Source organism: Anser brachyrhynchus (assembly GCF_964034855.1).
Source record: "Anser brachyrhynchus genome assembly, chromosome: Z".
Classification (NCBI taxonomy): domain Eukaryota; kingdom Metazoa; phylum Chordata; class Aves; order Anseriformes; family Anatidae; genus Anser; species Anser brachyrhynchus.
Window position 1 is genome coordinate 54297961 of NC_137697.1, and position 19724 is coordinate 54317684.

General features: G+C 35.9%; 1 protein-coding gene across 6 annotated transcripts in view; it reads left to right on the top strand.

Moving 5' to 3' along the window:
• FBXL17 (F-box and leucine rich repeat protein 17) overlaps window positions 1-19724 on the top strand; it is a 331132-nt gene that overhangs the window by 99061 nt on the left and 212347 nt on the right. For 5 of the 6 annotated variants that reach the window (XR_013943102.1, XM_080572810.1, XM_080572812.1 and 2 more), the window contains exons 5-7: window positions 3012-3119; window positions 4840-4971; window positions 15911-16041. Coding sequence is in view for 5 of the 6 variants with exons in the window: in XM_080572810.1 (XP_080428936.1) it covers window positions 3012-3119; window positions 4840-4971; window positions 15911-16041 (371 nt within the window). In the remaining variant the exon portion in view is untranslated. The remainder of the gene's footprint in view (window positions 1-3011; window positions 3120-4839; window positions 4972-15910; window positions 16042-19724) is intronic. The other variant, XM_080572811.1, reaches the window with a different exon arrangement.

Here is a 19724-nt window from a genome sequence, read left to right on the forward strand (position 1 = left end):
TGTGATTCTCTGATACTATTTCATATTCATTTTATGAGAAGATGTTGTTCTTGTGAAACTGCGAGTTTGTATGTGTATATATATATACATATGTATTATATATATATATATATATATATACACAGAAATAAGTATGTTTATTTTTCCTCCCAATTAATACTGTCACAGAAAAGTGCAGTTATGTGTGAAGAGTAGCTAACCAAACAGAATATTTACTGATCTTCATTACAGGCTGGCTGGCTGGGAATCTTATTAAAATACAAATTACTATAAATGACTCTGGGTCTGAAAAAGAGGGATGGTAGATACTGGTATAGTAAAGAATGCTGACTGTGAGATTACAGTGCTGACTGGGAAATTTTTACAATGTTTCCCAACAGATCTTGAAGTCACCTCCAACAGGTGGTGGGTTTTTAAGAGCTGACAGGAAAGGATGGGATCTGTTATTGAAATGAGCCTGAAGACCTCAACAGTTTCAATGCACTGCTATTTTATTTATAAGTAAAGATTTAAGAACGGAAATTTCCATTTGCAATAGCAAAATGTCTGACAAAAGTTGTGACTTCAACCACAGGAAATGTAAAGCATATTCAGATAACATCACAATACATTTGACAGGTTGCAAATAATTTTTGTAAACTGGGAAGATCGTGAGGCTTATGAGGTAATGAATAGGGAGGTTATAATCTTTTTCTGACCAGATGGATGCCGGATATCCAACAAGCACTGGAAATGTTGACTGCTAGTCTCTATGCTATTTAATACTCATAATCTGCTGTCACTAATTTTTACCAAAACTATTTTTTCATAAATGTTGTTTTGGATGCTGAAAATTCCACACTACACACAGAAGATAGTTTAAGATGCAGTAATTCTATTATTTGCAATCAAAACTTCACTTCTAAAATTTTCGTGCACCCAAATATATCAGCTATATGAAAGAAATTACTTATATTTTAAAGGTTTAACTTTGTTATAAATTTGTTATGGTAGGCATTTATGCTATTGATTGTTCATTAATTCATTTCCTTGCTAGCTAGGGCAAACCTGTCTGAAACAGAGAATCATACTTTTTGTAAAGAGAGGAGGATAATATTGTAAGAGGGTCCTTCTCCTAGCATGTTAATGGAAGTAGAGGGTTTAGTTTATCTTTAGAAAAGCTAAAGTGCTAGAGAGAATGTATTGAATTTCTGTTTCTCTGTGCCTAATTTAAAACTTTCCTGAGTTGTCAGAAGACTTTTTTTTTTTTTTTTAAACTACTCTGGTTCTTGTTGAATGATAAATAAGGCAAATCTGTCAGTGTTTGATCTCTGGTACTATTTGTCAAAGGTTTTTAGTAGTTAAAATCTGCAAAATTCCCAAATAGTTGGTGTGACAGTCCTCAGATGAGAGGAATATGCAGAGGTGAAGTTGTAAGATGTCGTCAGATCAAAATCAAAGATGAAATTTCTTACTACATTGTTTTTAGAGTGATATCAGTAGACATTAGACATGGGTTTATGCAGAAAATACATGGCCACTGCCCAGTTTACAGTTGATTCTATGTAACTGGCCCTTTTTCCCTTCCTTTTGGCCTATTTTCAGCTTTATCGGTTTCTAAATACCCACCCCTCCAAAGACTTGCCTTATATTTATAGTTGGAAGATGTGCAACTACAAAAAAAATTTTAGTCATTAAGAAATCATTCCTCTGAGAAACTGCATTGGACCTATATAAACCACATCCAATAACCCCAGATCGGTGCAGTTTAAATGTGGTGTTGTACCTATAATATTGTTGGTGGTCTCCTTTATCTCTGGGCTATCTTTTCAAAATTTGTCTTGCCAGAGTCTCACCAAGGTCACCATAAGCTGCCAGCATGCTGTTAAGTGACAAACTAGTCAGGCAAGTTGGAACTGTGGATAAAGGTGATACATAGCACAGCAGGAATATTGTTCCTATGTATGTATTCACCTGAGGCTCAGTGGTGGACTAGATATTTCAAAATTTGTTTTGCTTCTGTGATAACAAGACAATGTTCTTGCACACCCAGAATGCCCTCAGGTATTCAGGACTTATGATTCCAGATACAGTGAGACAGACAGTGAGACATTCCTGTGCAGTTTGGCTGGAAAGTACATGTTTTATCACAAAATCAGAATAGAATTTGCATTTCTGTCGTTTGCACTGGGAATATATACTCCTCAGAAAAGAAAAAACAAAAAAAAACTTGTTGAAAGAAAGATATGCAGATGTCTTAAGTGTATCCAGATCAATTTTACATTCTTCACAAAGTTCACAAAATGTTGTTCTTTTGAGTCTACATATAAAACATTACATTTGTTCAATAGTTAGTGTTTCATAGTTATCAAATCTTATTAGACACAATTGCAAAAAAAATAATAGTTGTTGAAATACATATAAATCTCGTTAACAAACTAGGTAACATCTCCATTCAACTGATAACCAACACAGAATGATATATTACCATGAGATGCCAGTCTGATGTGGAACACAAATGCAGTATTATCTTTTTAGTTAATAATTATTAACAGCTTCCTTTTAGTAAAAATGCCTAGAAAAAGGTTATAAACTTAGGATATGAATTCACATTCTATGCCGAGTCAATGATGCATAGAATGCACAGCATGATTCTGCAGGGTGGCAAAACCAGATTTGTTAGTATTTCAATGTTTGTGTATAATTTATGTGAATAGTGGATAGAATGGTCTCTTGGGTTATCTGCATATTAAGAATATCTGAATTTCAGTTGCCATCATTCTTTCTTCTTCTATTTGTCCTCCTCCTCCAAGAATATGATCCCCCTTTCCCATGATCCCTCTCTGTACACATCTGTGTGTGCATATCTGATGTTTTCTTTACAACTCTTAAAATAAATAATAGTAGTGATAACAGTAATTATCTGTTATCACAGAAACAATTAACGAGCATCTTGCCAGAGTTACAGGGAAAATACAAGAACATGCTCATATCACCTATTCAACTGCTACCTGTCTATCTTTTTTTTGTAGGTGACAGATCAGTCAGTGAAAGCATTTGCTGAACATTGTCCTGAGCTGCAGTATGTTGGTTTTATGGGCTGCTCTGTTACATCTAAAGGAGTCATTCACCTCACCAATGTAAGTATCATAGCAACTTTTAACTTGTCATTAGTGTTTCAGACTGTGGCCAAACAATAGGTGTGACAGCCAAGGTAAGTTTATACATGTGACAAATGACACTGTCACAGAAAGAAACATTACAAGATAAATGAACTTTGCATTATTTGAACAGATGTTTAGACTTCCCTGTGTTAAACTGGAGAAACACAAATTCTAAGGATGACACTTTTTCTTAGGTTTAATAATACTATACAGTCAAATGACGTTAAAATACCTAGTTACGTTAGACTTTATTGCAAAGTGTTGTGGTGTAGCCCTGGCAGGCAGCCAAGTGCCACACAGCTGCTTGCTCACTCTCCCCAGCTGTGATGGGGGAGAGGATCAAAAAGGTGAAAGTGCAAGAACCCATGGGCTGAAATAAAGACAGTTCACAAGGTAAAGCAAAAGTTGTGTGCACAAGCAAAGCAGAACAAGGAATCCATTTGCTGCTTCTCATCAGCAGGCAGCTGTTCAGCCACTCCCAGGAAAGCAGGGCTCATCATGCAGAATGGTTTCTTTGGAAGACAAACACCATCGCTCTGAACGTCCCCTTTTCCTCCTTCTTTCCCAGCTTTTATTGCTGAGCATGACAGAGGAGGGGATGGGACATCCCTCTGGCCAACTTGGGCCCGCTGTCCTGGCTGTGTCCCCTCCCAGCCTCCCAGCTGGTGAGGCAGCACCAGAAACTGAAATGCCCTTGGCTCTGTGCAAGCACTGCTCTGCAACAACTAAATCATCAGTGTGTTATCAGCATTATTTTCATCAAACGTACAGAACACTGTGTTGTGTGAGCCTCTACAAAGAAAATTAATTCTATTTCAGCCAAAACCATGACACAAATACAACAAAAAATCTGTAATTGGAAGTTCAAAATTCCTAATGCGAAAGATTTAGATATGCCCCTTACTGCAACAGTATGCACATACATTTTGTATATATATATATCCATATCTCTATTATAACTTTATATATAGCATGACAATTGCATTTTATTTCCTTTTATTCTACATAAGAGGAGTGATGTGTGGGAGAACTTCCGTGTATGAACCTGTGGAAATTAACAGAAGTGCTCAGTAAAGTTAATTATGTGGATGAGGTGAACAAACAGCATATTAGTTAAAATTCACATCTAAAAGTAAATTGAGAGATCATGCAAATGCCAGGGAGAACAGAGGAAAATGCATCTGGCATAGATAAATTAGTATTGAAAGCTAGGACTATATATTAGTATTAAAAAATAAAAGTAAAAAAGGGAAAATGGAACTGGTAAAGGTGACTGTAGAAATAGGAACTGAATATGACTGAGATCCATTGAATTGAGTTAACTTGACCTGCCTAGAATAAAATAGAATAGAACAGAACAGGATAGTTCAGACCTTCAAAAATCATTGAGTCAAACTGTCTAACCACTTCGGGGCTAACCAAAAGTTAAAGCACGTCAATGAGGCCATTGTCCAAACACTTCTTGAACACTGACAGATGTGGGGCATCAACCACCTGCCCTAGTGTTTGACTACCCTCGGGGTAAAGAAATTTTTCTTGTTGTCCAATCTGAACCATTCCTGGTGCAGCTTTGTGCCACTCCCATGAGTCCTGTCAGTGTGGAGCAGAGGCCTGCACCTCCCTCTCCGCTTCTCCTCCTCAGGAAGTTGGAGAGAGCCACGAAGTTGCCTCTCAGCCTCCTTTTCTCCAAACCCAGGTTTCCTCAGCCTCACCTCACAGGATGCACCTGCCAGCCCTTTTACCAGCTTTGGTGCCCTCCTCTGGACAGATCCATGTACCTAATGTCCCTTCTATATTGTGGAGCCCAGAGCTGCATGCAATATTCAAGGTGAGGCCAGACCAACACTAAATGTAATGGGAGCATCACCACTTTTGACTGGCTGGTGATGCTGTGTTTAATGCACCCCACAATGTGGTTTGCCCTCATGGCTGCCAGGGGACGATGCTGACCCTGCTGAGCCCGCTGTTACCTGCACCCCCAAGCCCCTTTCTGCTGAGCTGCTCTCCAGCCGCTCATCTCCCAGTCTGTGCCTGTGTCTGGCATTGCTCCGTCCTAGGTGCAGAACCCAGCATTTACTTCTGTTGAACTTCATGCCGTTGCTTTAACCCAGTGAGGGTTATAGAGATCTTCATGTAGTAAGTGTAGAGCATATTAAATGAAAATGGAATGTGGCTGAAGAAATTTGTTGTATTGAATCATTTAGCATATCTGTAAAATATTTTCATCAGTTTAGGACAGCTCAGTATCTAAAGACACAGAAGAACTGAAAACATTTCAGAAAACATGCAAAAAAAATAAAGCAGAAAATTTAATTTGCATGGTAAACTTATAGCACCTCAAAGGATATAGTTTGGAAGGTCTTCTCAGCCTGGAAAAGAGAAGGCTCAGGGGCGACCTTATCGCTCTCTACAAGTACCTTAAAGGACGCTGTAGCAAGGTGGGGGTTGGTCTATTCTCCCACGTGCCTGATGACAGGATGAGGGGAAATGGGCTAAAGTTGCGCCAAGGGAGGTTTAGGTTGGATACTTGGAAGAACTTCTTTACTGAAGGAGTTGTTAGGCATTGGAATGGGCTGTCCAGGGAAGTGGTAGAGTCACCATCCCTGGAGGTCTTTAAAAGACGTTTAGATGTTGAGCTTAGTGATATGGTTTAGTGGAGTACTTGTTAGTGTTAGGTCAGAGGTTGGACTCGGTGATCTTGGAAGTCTCTTCCAACCTAGATGATTCTGTGATTCTGTGATTCTGTCTTTATTGAATATTGAAATAATGTGTAAAAGGCACATATATCTATGGGAGAGAGAAATAATACAATTGTTTTCATGTCCTAAATAATTCACTGTAGGTTTTATTTATATACACAACATAAATGCAGGAGGTAGATAATTTCCAAGTCTGACGTAGATTCTGTAAACCAAGATTTTCTTGGATATTCCTACATACCTCACTTTTCTGGTGCATTCTTTGGATACTGCATTGTTCTGACCTAGAGTTACCGAGTATTTAATGGATCGTTGTTATGTCTTGTTCTTCAGTGATGTGACTTCATAATCCCATTTATTTGGTTGAAGTTAAGAAAAGTCAAGATCTTGATTTTTCTTCTTAATATTTATGATTTTCATTATGGTTTAACAATAATTATTAGAAATCCTGACGTACACAGTCCTTCAGAAAATCTCTAGCAGGCAGTTTTATCACAAACTTGGAAAAAGTCAGATGGAATGAGTAGTTGGTACATGTGCTTTTGGTTGGGGCATGAAACTTTGGGATTCCTGTTTCCTTCTCTCAGATCTTATATATACAAACTTTCTGTAGACTCTTATTACTAAGGCAGTGATTTCTTCTCCTTAAATTCTCAGAAATGACTGTGGAGTTCGTGTTTGTCTCCTCAACTGGGGAATTCTTTTTTCACTTGTAGCATTCCTGTGAATGTGCTAATTATTTCACATGTATGTTGTATCAAGTACTTTTTCCTTTATTTGTCTTGCTTTTCAAGATTCTGTAGTATGCTGTCCAAAGGCTTTTTTTTTTTAATGTATCTTAGAATTTTTTAGGTTGATCAAATAATGTCCGAGTAAATTGTAATAGCACTAGAAACAAACAGTATTTTCAAGTGGAACATTGTTGGCGAAAAGCGTGTCATTGCTTACTGCAAGATTTTATTGGATTTAAAGCAGTGATTCTGAAATGCCTGATGTTTTTGAGTAAATGTATTTTGCAGGTTAAAGGAGTTTTTGCTGTCTTGCTCCTAGCGTGTAATATAACTAGAATTTTTCCTGGGTTGAAAATCAAAGCATGTTCAAGGAGGAGCTTGAATATCTCTTATTATTTCTTCTACTTCAGTTTTCATGGGGAATATGTCATGCCTTCTCTGGTATGATGTCTTCCGTAAGGTTTGCTAAATATTTATTTTACATACAAGTGACTTTCTGTGCACAGTAGCAATGTGTGGGTTTTTCTGGTTGGGGGGGTCAATAAGTTTGCTGCTACTTTAAGCTGACATCTTTAGTATGGATACCTGCAATAGCAAAATTACTATAGAAATTCCAGCTTCTTAATTCTGAAGCTATTGAGAAGTGATATCTGGTTCCTATCTTGCTACAGTGACTTCAGTAGTTGTTTCCATGCTCCCCTGACAGGTGTGTTACTTCCCTCATAGTACAGCAAGCAGTTTTAACTAAAACACTGAATTGAACTGAAGTATCTGGCACAGGCACATGTTCTGTTTCTGCAATTCTTATTTGTAGGAAATAACCTCCATCAGGGAGTGATAACAAATATTTGTGGAGCAATAACTAAATCTTAAACTGCTGCATATGTCTTTTCCAGAATTCACCTGTTAATGACATCAGGTTTTTTGTTTCAAACATCATGCATTTCTTATGGCCATTTTTGTGTTCGGTTCATAACTGCTTAGTAATAATACCAATCCTGTGTTCTAAGAGGATGTGGAATCTGCTCTTAGCTCTCCATGGCCTGTGTGTCCTGCGAGGCTGTGCAGAGCAAGTACCCTTCCGTCCTTCTGCTTCCTGCGTGCAAAGTGGAGATAACAGCACTGGCCTGTGTTGTAAAAGGGCTTTGAGGCTGGCAGATGTATAAAAATGGAGAGGTTTATTATTACTGCATTTTCCCTCTGGTAATGTTAGCTCCTCTTTAAAAATACTGGCACTTGAAAATTCTGCATTACAGTGCTGCTGAATCACAGGGCTTTTATAATAGCTAGTTGTGTGGTATGGTAGCGAAAGTGTTCTATGATTTAGAAAAGAAGAAACATTCAGTGTTTATTTTCATTATTTTTGGTCCTGAACATTGCGATATTAAAAAAATAATAAATGCTTTTTGAACAAAAATGTGTTATCACTCTAGTGCTCCTTTTCTTTGAAGTTTGTACAATCCACAAAAAACACACTTAAAATAAATAATGATTATTGGGCAGGTGGAGAAATACGGTGTGTGTGTATGCAATTCAGACTGTTGGACTCCCAGTTGAAAACAGTTTTTTTTTTTTCTGATGACCTGGAATGTTTTATTGTTTTGTAGTTTTAATGTGTGAAAGTGTAACAAAACAGCTGAAAATTAGCCCAATGTTTCTCAACTTTGTTGAGAAATAATGAGATGTAATTTTATTTCCAAGCCATTTCCATGGCTTCCTGCCGTAATGTATATGCTGGAGTAATTGCTTTGTGGCAGTATACTTATATCTACACTTCTACACCATGGACTTCTGAAGGATTATGTTTGGATAAAACTTATTATAGACATCTTCATCTACATACATGTGAATCCTAATTAGACAACTTATTTTTCTAATCACCAATACATGAAGTCTCTTTAGCTAAGTAACCTTTTGGGGGGGATTAAAGTTACCTGCATTCCTTCTTTATCTCGTAACTGTTACCTGAGGGTCATGACCAACTGCACCAAGTCATACCCATTGCTGAGTTGGTGGCCTGTATGAAGACGATCAAGGTTCAGATTTATAGAGCAAATATTTAGGAGTTATTCAGTGCAGACATTATCCACTTGACAGATTTATAATGATAATGTAGACTGATGGCTAGACTGATTTTGCAAATCTTTTTTAAACTGAAGTATTGTATGGTCCCTTACTTCAGTTACTGATTTATTTTTCCATGAAGTACACTGCCTTTTTATGGTAATATTTCAGCATGCCTTCTAATCTTAAAATCATCTTGCCTCCTAAACAAGAACACGACAGTTGTTTTTTGTTGTTGTTTTGTTTGTTTGTTTGTTTTTTGTTTTGTACTTTGGCTAGGTCTGGAGATAAGTTGTTTTTTTAAAAACAACTTTTACTTACATAGCAAACTATATTTCATAAGATGACTTATCATTTACTTGAATCTGTTTGCATTTAATAAGATAGTCTTTTAAATGTTAGTCTTCCCATCATAGGAAAAAGTTTTTAACGATTTCTGAATATAGTGATTCTGGGAGATTCTTTGTTGGAGCTGGCTTTATACATTAAATGTCGTGGTGCTATAGACTGTGTAAGAAAACCTTTTCACCACCTGTAGAACTAAACCTGACCATTTTGTTGAGCAAAATTGTATTGGCTGTGTCCCTCCTAAGAGATTCTTTTCACCATTTTTAAGAATTTGATACTTGCACCTGACTGCAGTATTGCAATTAGGTAGAAACGCCATTGCAGAGAAGGCTGATTGCATGACTGAAAGGGTTCCAGTGCTCTGTGGTATGTGAAAGTTTCCAAATCAAAAGTTGTTCGCTAGAAGTACATGGGAGCAAAAAACATAGAGTAAATTATGATTCAATGATAATGAAATTTAACAGCAATTATTGTTTCCAGTTTATAAATTATAACTCTTGTATCTCAGGTGATATATAAGCAGTTTAAATGTGAATGCAAGTAGCACTTTTTGGCTGTTTTACAATGGGCCTTACCTATAGAAAGGAGAGTGGTATATATATATTGTGTAGCATAACTTGTAACAGTATGCACGAAAAAGTTTAAAAAAAAACACAACACAAATTATTAGTCAGCTTCAAAGGTGTAGCAACTTGAATACAAATGTCTTTTATTTTCCTCTTGTTGTGCTACATGACAAAATCAAGGAATATAATGGATAAATATCTTTCGTTAATTAATGTATAATGTAAATTCCATATTTTTCCTTAGGCTTATAATTTTTTTTTTTTTTACAAATACATACAATCTTCAAAACAAAGTTCTTTTTTTGTCTTATGTTAAGTGATAAAATTAAATCGTTGTTCTTCTAACACAGTTTTTGAACATTTATTTCGTATTTAAGCACTTCTTATTTAAGCTCAATGTTCTGCAATGTTTAACTTTAAGAAATGAAATTAAGTGTTTTGAACGTGCAGAACATTATATCAGTCTATGGGAATATAGTCTCTTCTGTAACTCTTCAATCATTTTCCAATTTTTTAAACCATGTATGATTAATATTTCACAAACATAGTATATCACAAAAATATGTATCAGTTACTTCAGTTTACTCTTAACTCAAAATTAATGTATGTGCCTTTTTAAAAAATAGTTTATAGATTCTATTGTCATAATAGTAAAAAGAATGTGATTTACATTCTTTTTCTGGTTGCTATTTTCTTTTGTTTGTAATCATACATTTCCTTTGCAGGGCTTAAATCAGAGAGCACTTTATTCCCCGAAGGCATATATACACAGAGAGAGTCAAGAAAATTAAGCTTAATTAGCAAAAGATGTGAATTTAAAGTTCATTAAGTCCTTATAAGCACTTTCCTTCAGAAATAATTCGGCTTTAGATTGATTTTATGTGAATTGTTTTACTTTTAAGGAAGCATATATGCACAGGAATTGGGAGGAGTGTGTGGGGGAGGGGGATTTACAATCTCATTATATTTGCAGTTCCTTACAGCTAAATACTCACAACAGTTGATAACACTCTGTGAAAAACTACCTGTGATCCAAATGGTAACTGTAATTTTTACCATCCAGAGCGTATGAACTTGATCCTAAACTTTTCTGGTCTCAAATCAGGCATTCTCTCTCACCCCCTAATAGTTTTCAAATGCTTTAGGTTCTTGATTCTACATATTTTAATTCTAGTAATCAAGACGTAGGTATTATGAACAAGCATTCTAGCACAGAAATATGACAATCTCTGAATCTTTAAGTATATCGACTTCCATAAAATTTCAATTAATCCAACCAAGAAAAATGTTGTAGAAAAATGCCTTTATAATTTGAGATGTGACCCATAAGCAGTATTGTATTTCTTAAAAGCAGTAGGTTTTTTTGTTTGTTTTAAGAATGTCTTTTTAAAACAACTGAAGCTCTGTTTTTGAAATTTCCTTTGCCCAAAACCATTTTGTGATATAAGTTGTTCTTTTGCATTTGTCATTCACAGTGCAATAATTTCCTTTCTATAAATTTTCACGGGCAATCTCCTCATAAAACCTTTACATACTGGGCTGTCAATTCTTTGTCAATTAGTGCAACTGAGAGGAGGAAGCCAACATCCTGTTCCCTCCAAATCACATTTGTCTAACTAGACTCCTTCTGAAATTTAAATGCTATTGTGCTACCTTATACAATTTTAGCACACAATTTTTCCTGAGTCAATATTCAGTAATTTCAGTATGGCTTTGTATGTGTGTAGCAAACAAAGTTTGTATAACTCTTCCTCTTTTCTCTTAACTCTTTCACTTCATTTTTTCATTTCACATTTTTAAGGCTTCTGTCTGCTATTTGTGTTGTCTGTTTTATTGTCACAATGAATATTAATTTTCAGGCAAAACATTTTGTCTGCTTGAGTTGAGCTTAAATTTTCCTCATGCTGAGCATTCTTCGTAGAGGTATAGAATTAAGAGGTGGAGAAGAGTGTGAATATTTGTAAATAATGGCCCTAAAATTGCATGATAAAATGGTACTGCTGCATGATTGAGAGGAAAAAAAAAGGGGGATGGGGGAAGCCTTTGTTCATCCTGGTGCCATAACACTGACTATTCAATTAACAGAATATCTTTCTCCATGGAAAAATGCTGAGTAAAAGTATGCTATATTAATCTCAAGATTTATGCATGCAAGATTCCAATGTCCCTGCCGTCCAAATGTCTGCTTCAGAGAGGTTTATTTATTTTTTTTAATTTTTTTTTAATATCAAACTAGTTTTAGATGTGAGGGTTAGAGGTATTATATAAAGCTTATGTAATTGTTCTTGCTAATTGTTTATAATGCTGTAAAGAATTCGGCACTATAGCATTGATCCCTTACAAATAGTTTTTCAGATAAAATATAATATAGGGTATTTGGCATTAAAGTACCCTCACCCACACCTTTGTTTGTTTGTTGTTTTTTTTTTTGTTGTTGTTTAAACAAAGGTCAGTTGAATATATACAACAATACAACAATGGCAATTGGATATTGGTACCTGTGATTTAAGTAGGTCCAGGAGTATTCTCTTCACCTGTCATGATCAGTGCCAAATCATTTCAGCAGGGCCAATGCTTAAGGGAGTATGTGTCCTGTTCTGCACCCCTTGAAAACCATTCACTCATCTGAAATGGCAATAGTGAGGTTGTCAAATTATACCTGAAGACTTTGTATTCACCTGAAACAGTCTCTTTGAACTACTAAGATAGCAGTTTACTGCTGAAAACCTTAGCAAGATCTGCTAAGATTTACTGGATTGAGTATATTGTGCCTAATAAAAAGAAGAATTAACCTACCAAGTAGGTCAAGTGTGACGTAGATTTTTTAAATGAATGAATGTGATGGTAAAATAGGCAAGTGATGGTTGAGTTACTATATAATGAATATAATGGTAGACCATCATTAGCATGAAAGTAATAAACAATGAGGGAATGATCATTCTCCTGTGACAGTGAAGGCTAAAATCTACTTGTGAAACCCTTAACAATTGGGTCACTGACTAGTACTTGGATTTCAATGTAGTTTTTGAGTCTACCCATGCAGTGCAAGAGTCTTTTTTTTTTTTCCTGGGAAATCATGAATTCTTTCTGTTGCACTCATCATTGCCTCAACTGGGTAAGAATTATGTTGTCTTGAAAGAAAGCATATTTTAGTTAAGAATGCTGTTTTTCTCAAAGGTAAGATTCTAAACTTTTCTCTGAGGACTCCTGGTAAATATTTTTTAATGCCATAAAGCATATGCATTGTTGAATTGTCTGTTACATTTATTTCCTATGCTGAGAAATCTGTTGCCCCATGTAAATTATTACATAGTTACTTTGGTGGACCAGTGTTTATCAGATTTGACTTTGATTCCCATTTCCATAACAAACTGTAAATGTGATAATAATCAATGTATTTGTGCCATGTTTCCCCATTTTATAAATAGGGGATAAGGCATTAAATCATCTAAAAGCAAGATAAACATAGATAATATGGAAATTAATAACATGGGAACATATTGAACATTTAATCACTGTAGGAATCTTATAAATCAGAATTTAGCAAAGTTGTCTTGCTGCAAAGATATACACATAACATTATTCTTTAGAACTCTTGGCTTTCTTGGAATTGGGATAGTTGGTCCTAATATATTTTGTGCAAAAACACATTGGGAAAGCAGAAACAGGCTGTTCCAATACATTGATATTTATAGATCCTGCATCTTAAGTGGAGAAATCTTCTACATATTGCTGCTGATACAGAAATTGCAGTTGTAATGATTTTTCAGAGTTTGTCCACACAGTTTATTTGCAAAACAGTAGTAATAGAATGATTTCTGCATTTTAGGAAGCACATTTTAGAAAGGAATCATTAATACACATTATTAGAACTTCACATAGGGCTTCAGTGTGTCATAGGCATTGACCATGTTATTGACAACATGGTACAAAGGCTGAATTACCTAATATGAATATCTGTGGGAAGGTGAGGAAAATTCAAGTTGCTCTAAACTTTCCCTTCTTCTTGTAACATATAGAAAAATGAGAGTTGGTTGTGAGCTTCTTTTGGGGTGCATAGAAGATTGAGAGCACCCTCGGGTAAGTTTGCAGATGACACCAAGCTGGGAGGAAGTTGATCTGCCAGAGGGTAGGAAGGCCCTGCAGAGGGACCTGGACAGGTTAGGAAAGAGGCCAATGGGATGAGGTTCAGTGGGGCTAAGTGACGAGTCCTGCACTTTGGCCACAACAACCACATGCAGTGCTACAGGCTTGGGGCAGAGTCACTGGAAAGCTGTGCAGAAGAGAAGGATCTGAAGATGTTGGTTGACCTGAACATGAGCTGGCAGCGTGCCCAGGTGGCCAAGAAAGCCAGTGGCATTCTGGCTTGTATCAGGAATAGTGTAGCCAGCAGGACCAGGGAGGTGATCGTCCCCCTGTACTCTGCTCTGGTGAGGCCGCTCCTTGAGTACTGTGTTCAGTTCTGGGCCCCTCAGTACAAGAAGGACATCGAGGCCCTGGAGCATGTCCAGAGAGGGGCTACAAAGCTGGTGAAGGGCCTGGAACACAAGTCCTGTGAGGAGTGGCTGAGGGAACTGGGGTTGTTTAGTCTGGAGAAGAGGAGGCTCAGGGGAGACCTTATTGCTCTATACCTCTACCCGAAAGGAAGCTGTGGGGAGCTGGGGGTGTCTCTTCTGGCAGATAACTAGAGATAGGACTACAGTGCATAGCCTCAAGTTGTGCCAAGGGAGGCTTAGTTGTAAATGAGGAGACATTTCTTCTCAGAAATGGTAGTTAGACATTGGAACGGGTTGCCTAGGGAGGTGGTGGAGTCACCATTCCTGGGGATGTTTACAGAAAGGTTGAATGTAGTACTTAGGGACGTGGTTTAGTGGGTAATATCGGTGGTTAGGGTTGGACCAGATGATTTTGGAGGCCTTTTCCAGCCTTAATAATTCTATAATTCTACGGTTCTAAGATAAGTCTTCCAAGCTTCCTGTTAGAGCAGTACGTATGAAATGCAGAGCCCGCAAGATCTGTTCGTTCTACCAACGCTGTATCAGCCATTTGCTTCTCTCCTTATCAGCAAATAAGAAATAGAAGTGCAGTGGGATTACAACAACAAACTCGTTGCTACATTTTAGTAATAGGAATATTCTCTTATTTCCTCAAGAAATACCCCTCAATTATCTCTCAGAGGTCAGGTTGCATAACTTCATGGATGTTCGGCAGAATTATTGGAAGCAATATGTGTTTTTTCTTCAACTTTTAGATTGAAGAATGTTAAAATGTTCTGGAACAAAACACCAGAACACCAGTTTCTGTGGAAGACTACCTACGTTCAGTCATCTTTTTTTTTTTTTTTTACTTTTTTTTTTTTTTTTTTTACTTTTTCCTTAAATACGTTGATTTAAAAATTAACTGCTGAAGTGGACCGGTTACATGATGTCAGTTGTACGCCTTTATTTAATCAACTCCTTAGTGACTTAAATCACTGAATAGGATTATTTTCTCTCTCTTACAGGGAAGGTAAATTTAATTAAGTGTCAGTGTTACCTAATGCAATTATTTTTTTCCAGAGTATAACAGAGATTATTTCAGAGAGCTTAAAAAGCAAACACCACTTGGAGGTTATTATGATTAAACTGATCCATTGTTTGAGGATGCTGGAGAAATCATTATAAATTTCCTTCTATGAATCCATAGCTCATAAAAGTAGTAAGAGGGTTTTGTTTGCTTTTGAAGGAGATTATAATGATTAACAATAGTAACAAGTCAGGTTAATCAGCACATAAATCTTAAATCATCCTGTTCTGCAACTCCAAATTTTGTTACTTGGAATATCAAAGTTATTATTGATGGCTGCACAGGTAAGACTACAGTATAAATGCTGTATTTTCCTGTGAGCTTGTGATATTTATGCTGTTTGAAAGCCTTAGACTCTTAAGTCTTTAATCACATGCATTTGAGTATAAGAGCACAAATGTGCAGTCTTGTCTTTCTTCTCTGACCTTTTTTTCTTATAATTAAATGAGTTGGTATGCTACCTTGGCATCTTACACTCTGTATAGTTAAAAGGAGGAAGGCCTAGGCCTCTATTGTGTATGGGTTGGACCATGCACGAGAGATTTTTGGTGTCATGGAGTGACTGAGAGCCTGCCTGAATTCCAAATTTGGGTATAGATTTCAGGTGGCTTAAATTGGATTATATTAATATCTCTGATGTCGTTCCTTTTTTTTGTGGGAAATATATTAGTTTCATCTTTCCTGACTAGCTTGCACATATTATAAATGATTCCAAAAGGTTAAAAAGTTTTTATAACAGTCATGTATGCAAATAAGTTTCAGATTATTTCTTTCTATCATATTTGTCTCAATAGCTAAGAAATCTCTCCAGCTTGGATCTACGTCATATCACAGAACTGGATAATGAAACCGTGATGGAAATAGTAAAGAGATGCAAAAACCTTAATTCCCTCAATCTGTGTCTGAACTGGATCATTAATGACAGGTAACTTCATTATAGCATCTAAAACCAGTATAAAGCAAAATCAACCAGTTGTATTAGTTGACAATAATTCCTCATGGCTTGGGGGTTGGAGGACGTCAATAAAATCAAACAACTTTTTTGAGTTGTTCTTGTTTGGTGTAGATAGATCTAAACATATTTTAGAGTGCACTTGTATATTTAGAGAAGTTTACTTAAAATTGTGTGGCAGCACTTGGTTGTTTGTTGTAGATTACATGAGAATGTGGTCTTCAGCGTATGTTATTGGAATGTACAATTGTTATGAATCCTTCTGCGTGTGGGCAGCATTTAAACAGATTTAAATACATCTGAACAGTGAAGCATTTTTAAGGAAATGTCTTTGTAGGGAAAAATAAACAGCTTGAGGGTTAAGTAGTTGAATTCATGTTTGTTTAAAAAGCATAAAGTCCTTCATCTTTTGGCAAATAAAGCTGAATGAGACTGAAAGAATAACTCGGATATTAACATAAGCTTTTACTTTTGACCAGTATACACTGCCTTAAGGTGAACAGGAAAGAATTATTTGAATGACTTTTTCTTCCAGACTTTTTTTAACATGCTCTCTTTCAATTCTTTAAGAATGTACTAAAGTGTAAATAAGCTTAGACTTTAATGAAAATAGAATGTTCTAAAAATATTAATATAGAAATGTGTTGAACATGAAGTACCATTGAATATTTACTACAGCTCCTTTTAGTTTCTAAGACAGTTGTGGGTTTTTTTTGTTGTTGTTTTTTGTTTGGGGGGGGAGATAGGTCAGACCCTTACCTCACTTTAAAGCACTTAATTGCCTTAGCTCTTTCTGTCTATATGGCCTTATTTGCAGAAAAAGGCTACTGTATTGGATAATTTTAGAATAATTCAGAAAAAATACTAGGCTGAAAAATGTAAATTTAAAAGACAGTTGCTTTTAAGGTTTTAATTAGTTATAAATAGTATACCTTTCTGCATGAACATTTTGACTAGGAGAATCTGATAAATATCATCCAAACTGATGCTTTTCAAGCTGTTCTTGAGATGAGTATTGAACCAGAGTAAGAAATGTGTCTTTTACCTATATGCATATAACTCTAAAACTTCATATCAAATATAATTAGAATTAAGAAGCTTAACAAGAAAAGGAAATTATTTCCACCAGTGCAGAAAAATCTGCTGTTGTAAACTTCTAGATCATTGACTTTTATCTCAGAAGTTCTTTCAGTTTTGCTTATTTCTGATCATATCTGTCAATACTTTTTCAAGATGTGGCTGGTAACTAAAACTTGGCAAAAAATGTAAATTTAGTGATTTAAATTAACTTCTAGCTGAAAGTGAACAGAGAGAATTTAGAAATAATGAATGCCTTCATTAAATATTATGCAGTCATTTTGCAATTCAAGTATTTTTCCCATTTTAAAAGTAAGATGAAGCTCCAAATACTAGTTTTAACTATATGAAGTCCCTTGCTCCCCACAAGCAATTAATTAAAAGATGCTGAAAACTATATAAAAGGAATGTAATATAACCACTGGGCTACATTTAATCAATGTAGACACCACTTCAACAGAGTATTATGAGCATACTTACTTTGAGGATATGAGTGATCATTCAGAAATTCACAGGACTATTCAGATGCTTACAAGATAAAAATCTAAGTTAGTTTAAACTTAATTAGTTTCTTTATGATTTAAGGCAAGGTGAATTTCATATTTTTGTTTTTCATTTAATGGCAGGCCATGGCCCCCTACTCAGAGGGGATGTCAAAGGAGATTCTGCATCTTGATTCCTTTGAGTAAACCTTTTGTTCTTCATTGTATCCAACACATATGAGATAATACCAATCTAAGATTTACCTGATTCATGGAATTGAAAAGAGAATAGAATTAGTTTTCTATTTTTTCACTCGCACATTATCAAGCCTGCTCATTTATGAGACCCAAGTAAATAGGTCTCGTATTTTTTACAAACTTAGTAAGACACGTTGGTTCTCTCTAGCCTGACAGAGTGTTGTTGTTTTTATTACTATTGTTATTATTGTTTTGTTGTTGTTGTTGTTTATTTTTCTTCCAAGCCATGTTCCTTTGTGCAGAATTCTGACTGAAAGAAAACCAGAAAGTTCTCAAAAATACCTGTGTAGCTTAAAGCTGTATCTATGAATTCTCTCTTAAAGGTAGCAGAATACTGGTAGATTTTACAATAGAAGTAAATCACTGATTTTAAAACTGTATTTTAGATTTTTTTATTGTTTTCAGAAATCCATAAAAATTCTGCTACTTCTGTCAAATATGAGCAAACCCAAACTTGAAAGTTCTTTTATTATGCAAAAGACCTGTCCTCAGGTCTTTGTATTGGAAAGGAGTAGGAGTGAGATCTCTGTACATGATGATTCCTCTGAGGCTTGACTTTAAATAAACTTCACAATTTGAAGTTATCTTAATGGCTACTTTATATGTACTATCAATTCAATTGAAATCTGGAAATAAAGGCCACAGGGTATTGTGGTATAACACACTGGCAAAGTTTTGGGGGGTATGCGATTTTCTCATGGTTTCAGAAATATCTGATTTGTATTGTATTCATAAGTGATAAGTGATCATAGAACAAACATCGGTTAATCTTTTGTGGGGGTGTGTGAATTTTTTCACTGTGGACTTCAAGCTGCAATTCACTTCAACTACTATATTACTTAATTCCCCTGGAAACAGACAAAAAACATCTATGCAGTAACTGAATTCTTTAGAGTCTTTCTGCTTGCTTAAGTCATCATTCTTACTAGAACACGTCTGTAGTAATATTTGTACTGAAGATGCTTATCAGCACATATTGTATCTATATTTTTTCTAGTAAACCTCATGGTACAGAGGACATTGCAGATTTTTTTTTCTTCATAATAAGATAAGGAACTTTATCCAGAGACTTCTTGGTGCTGTAGTACTGCCAGTCATCCAGGATGAGGTTCTGCCTGCATAGCAATATTAATTACAGATTTTGCAGTCGCAGGACAGCAATTTCCAAACCATTCAGAAACTTTGGTCCTTCCTCTGTAGGTGCTACCAAATGTTATTACAATAATGTCTCGATAGAGATGCATTTTCTCATGTAACTTATCACACTCTTAGTACAGGTTACTTGTTAGCAGGTGGGGAGATCTGTGGAGCATCTGTAGGTTATTGAGAGTAGTGGTTATGACTTGGAGGTGGATAAACAGTATCTGCAGCAAGTTGTCGGTGACCTTGCAGTGACATTATTTACTGCTATTGGACTTCTGATTAATGATGTTGAGGAAAGTGAGTATTATGTGCACTCCCCTGAGTTTTGAGTACAGATGGGAGTCCTGGATTTGCTCTTCTAATACCAATTCTGTGAAAACTGACATCCTCTTGTGTTGCTTCCATGAAATATTGCTTTAGATAAAACAGAGTAAATGGCATAATGGTACAGTCTCCCAGTACTGGTTAAGACTTGTTGGTGAGGTTTCTGTTTGGAGTCCAAAGTGTAGGAACTCAGAAGTAGTCTTTTGACAAGTTTAGTAATAAGGAAGTTGATATAGAGAAGAAATTCAGAGAAAACATAATAAATGTTTGGCAGCTGGAACATAAGCCTGAAAATTAAAGTGTATATGCAGCAGCAAAGTCAGGAAAAATGAACATTTTCTCCTTTGAAGAGTCTCCATCTGCTTTCTTCAG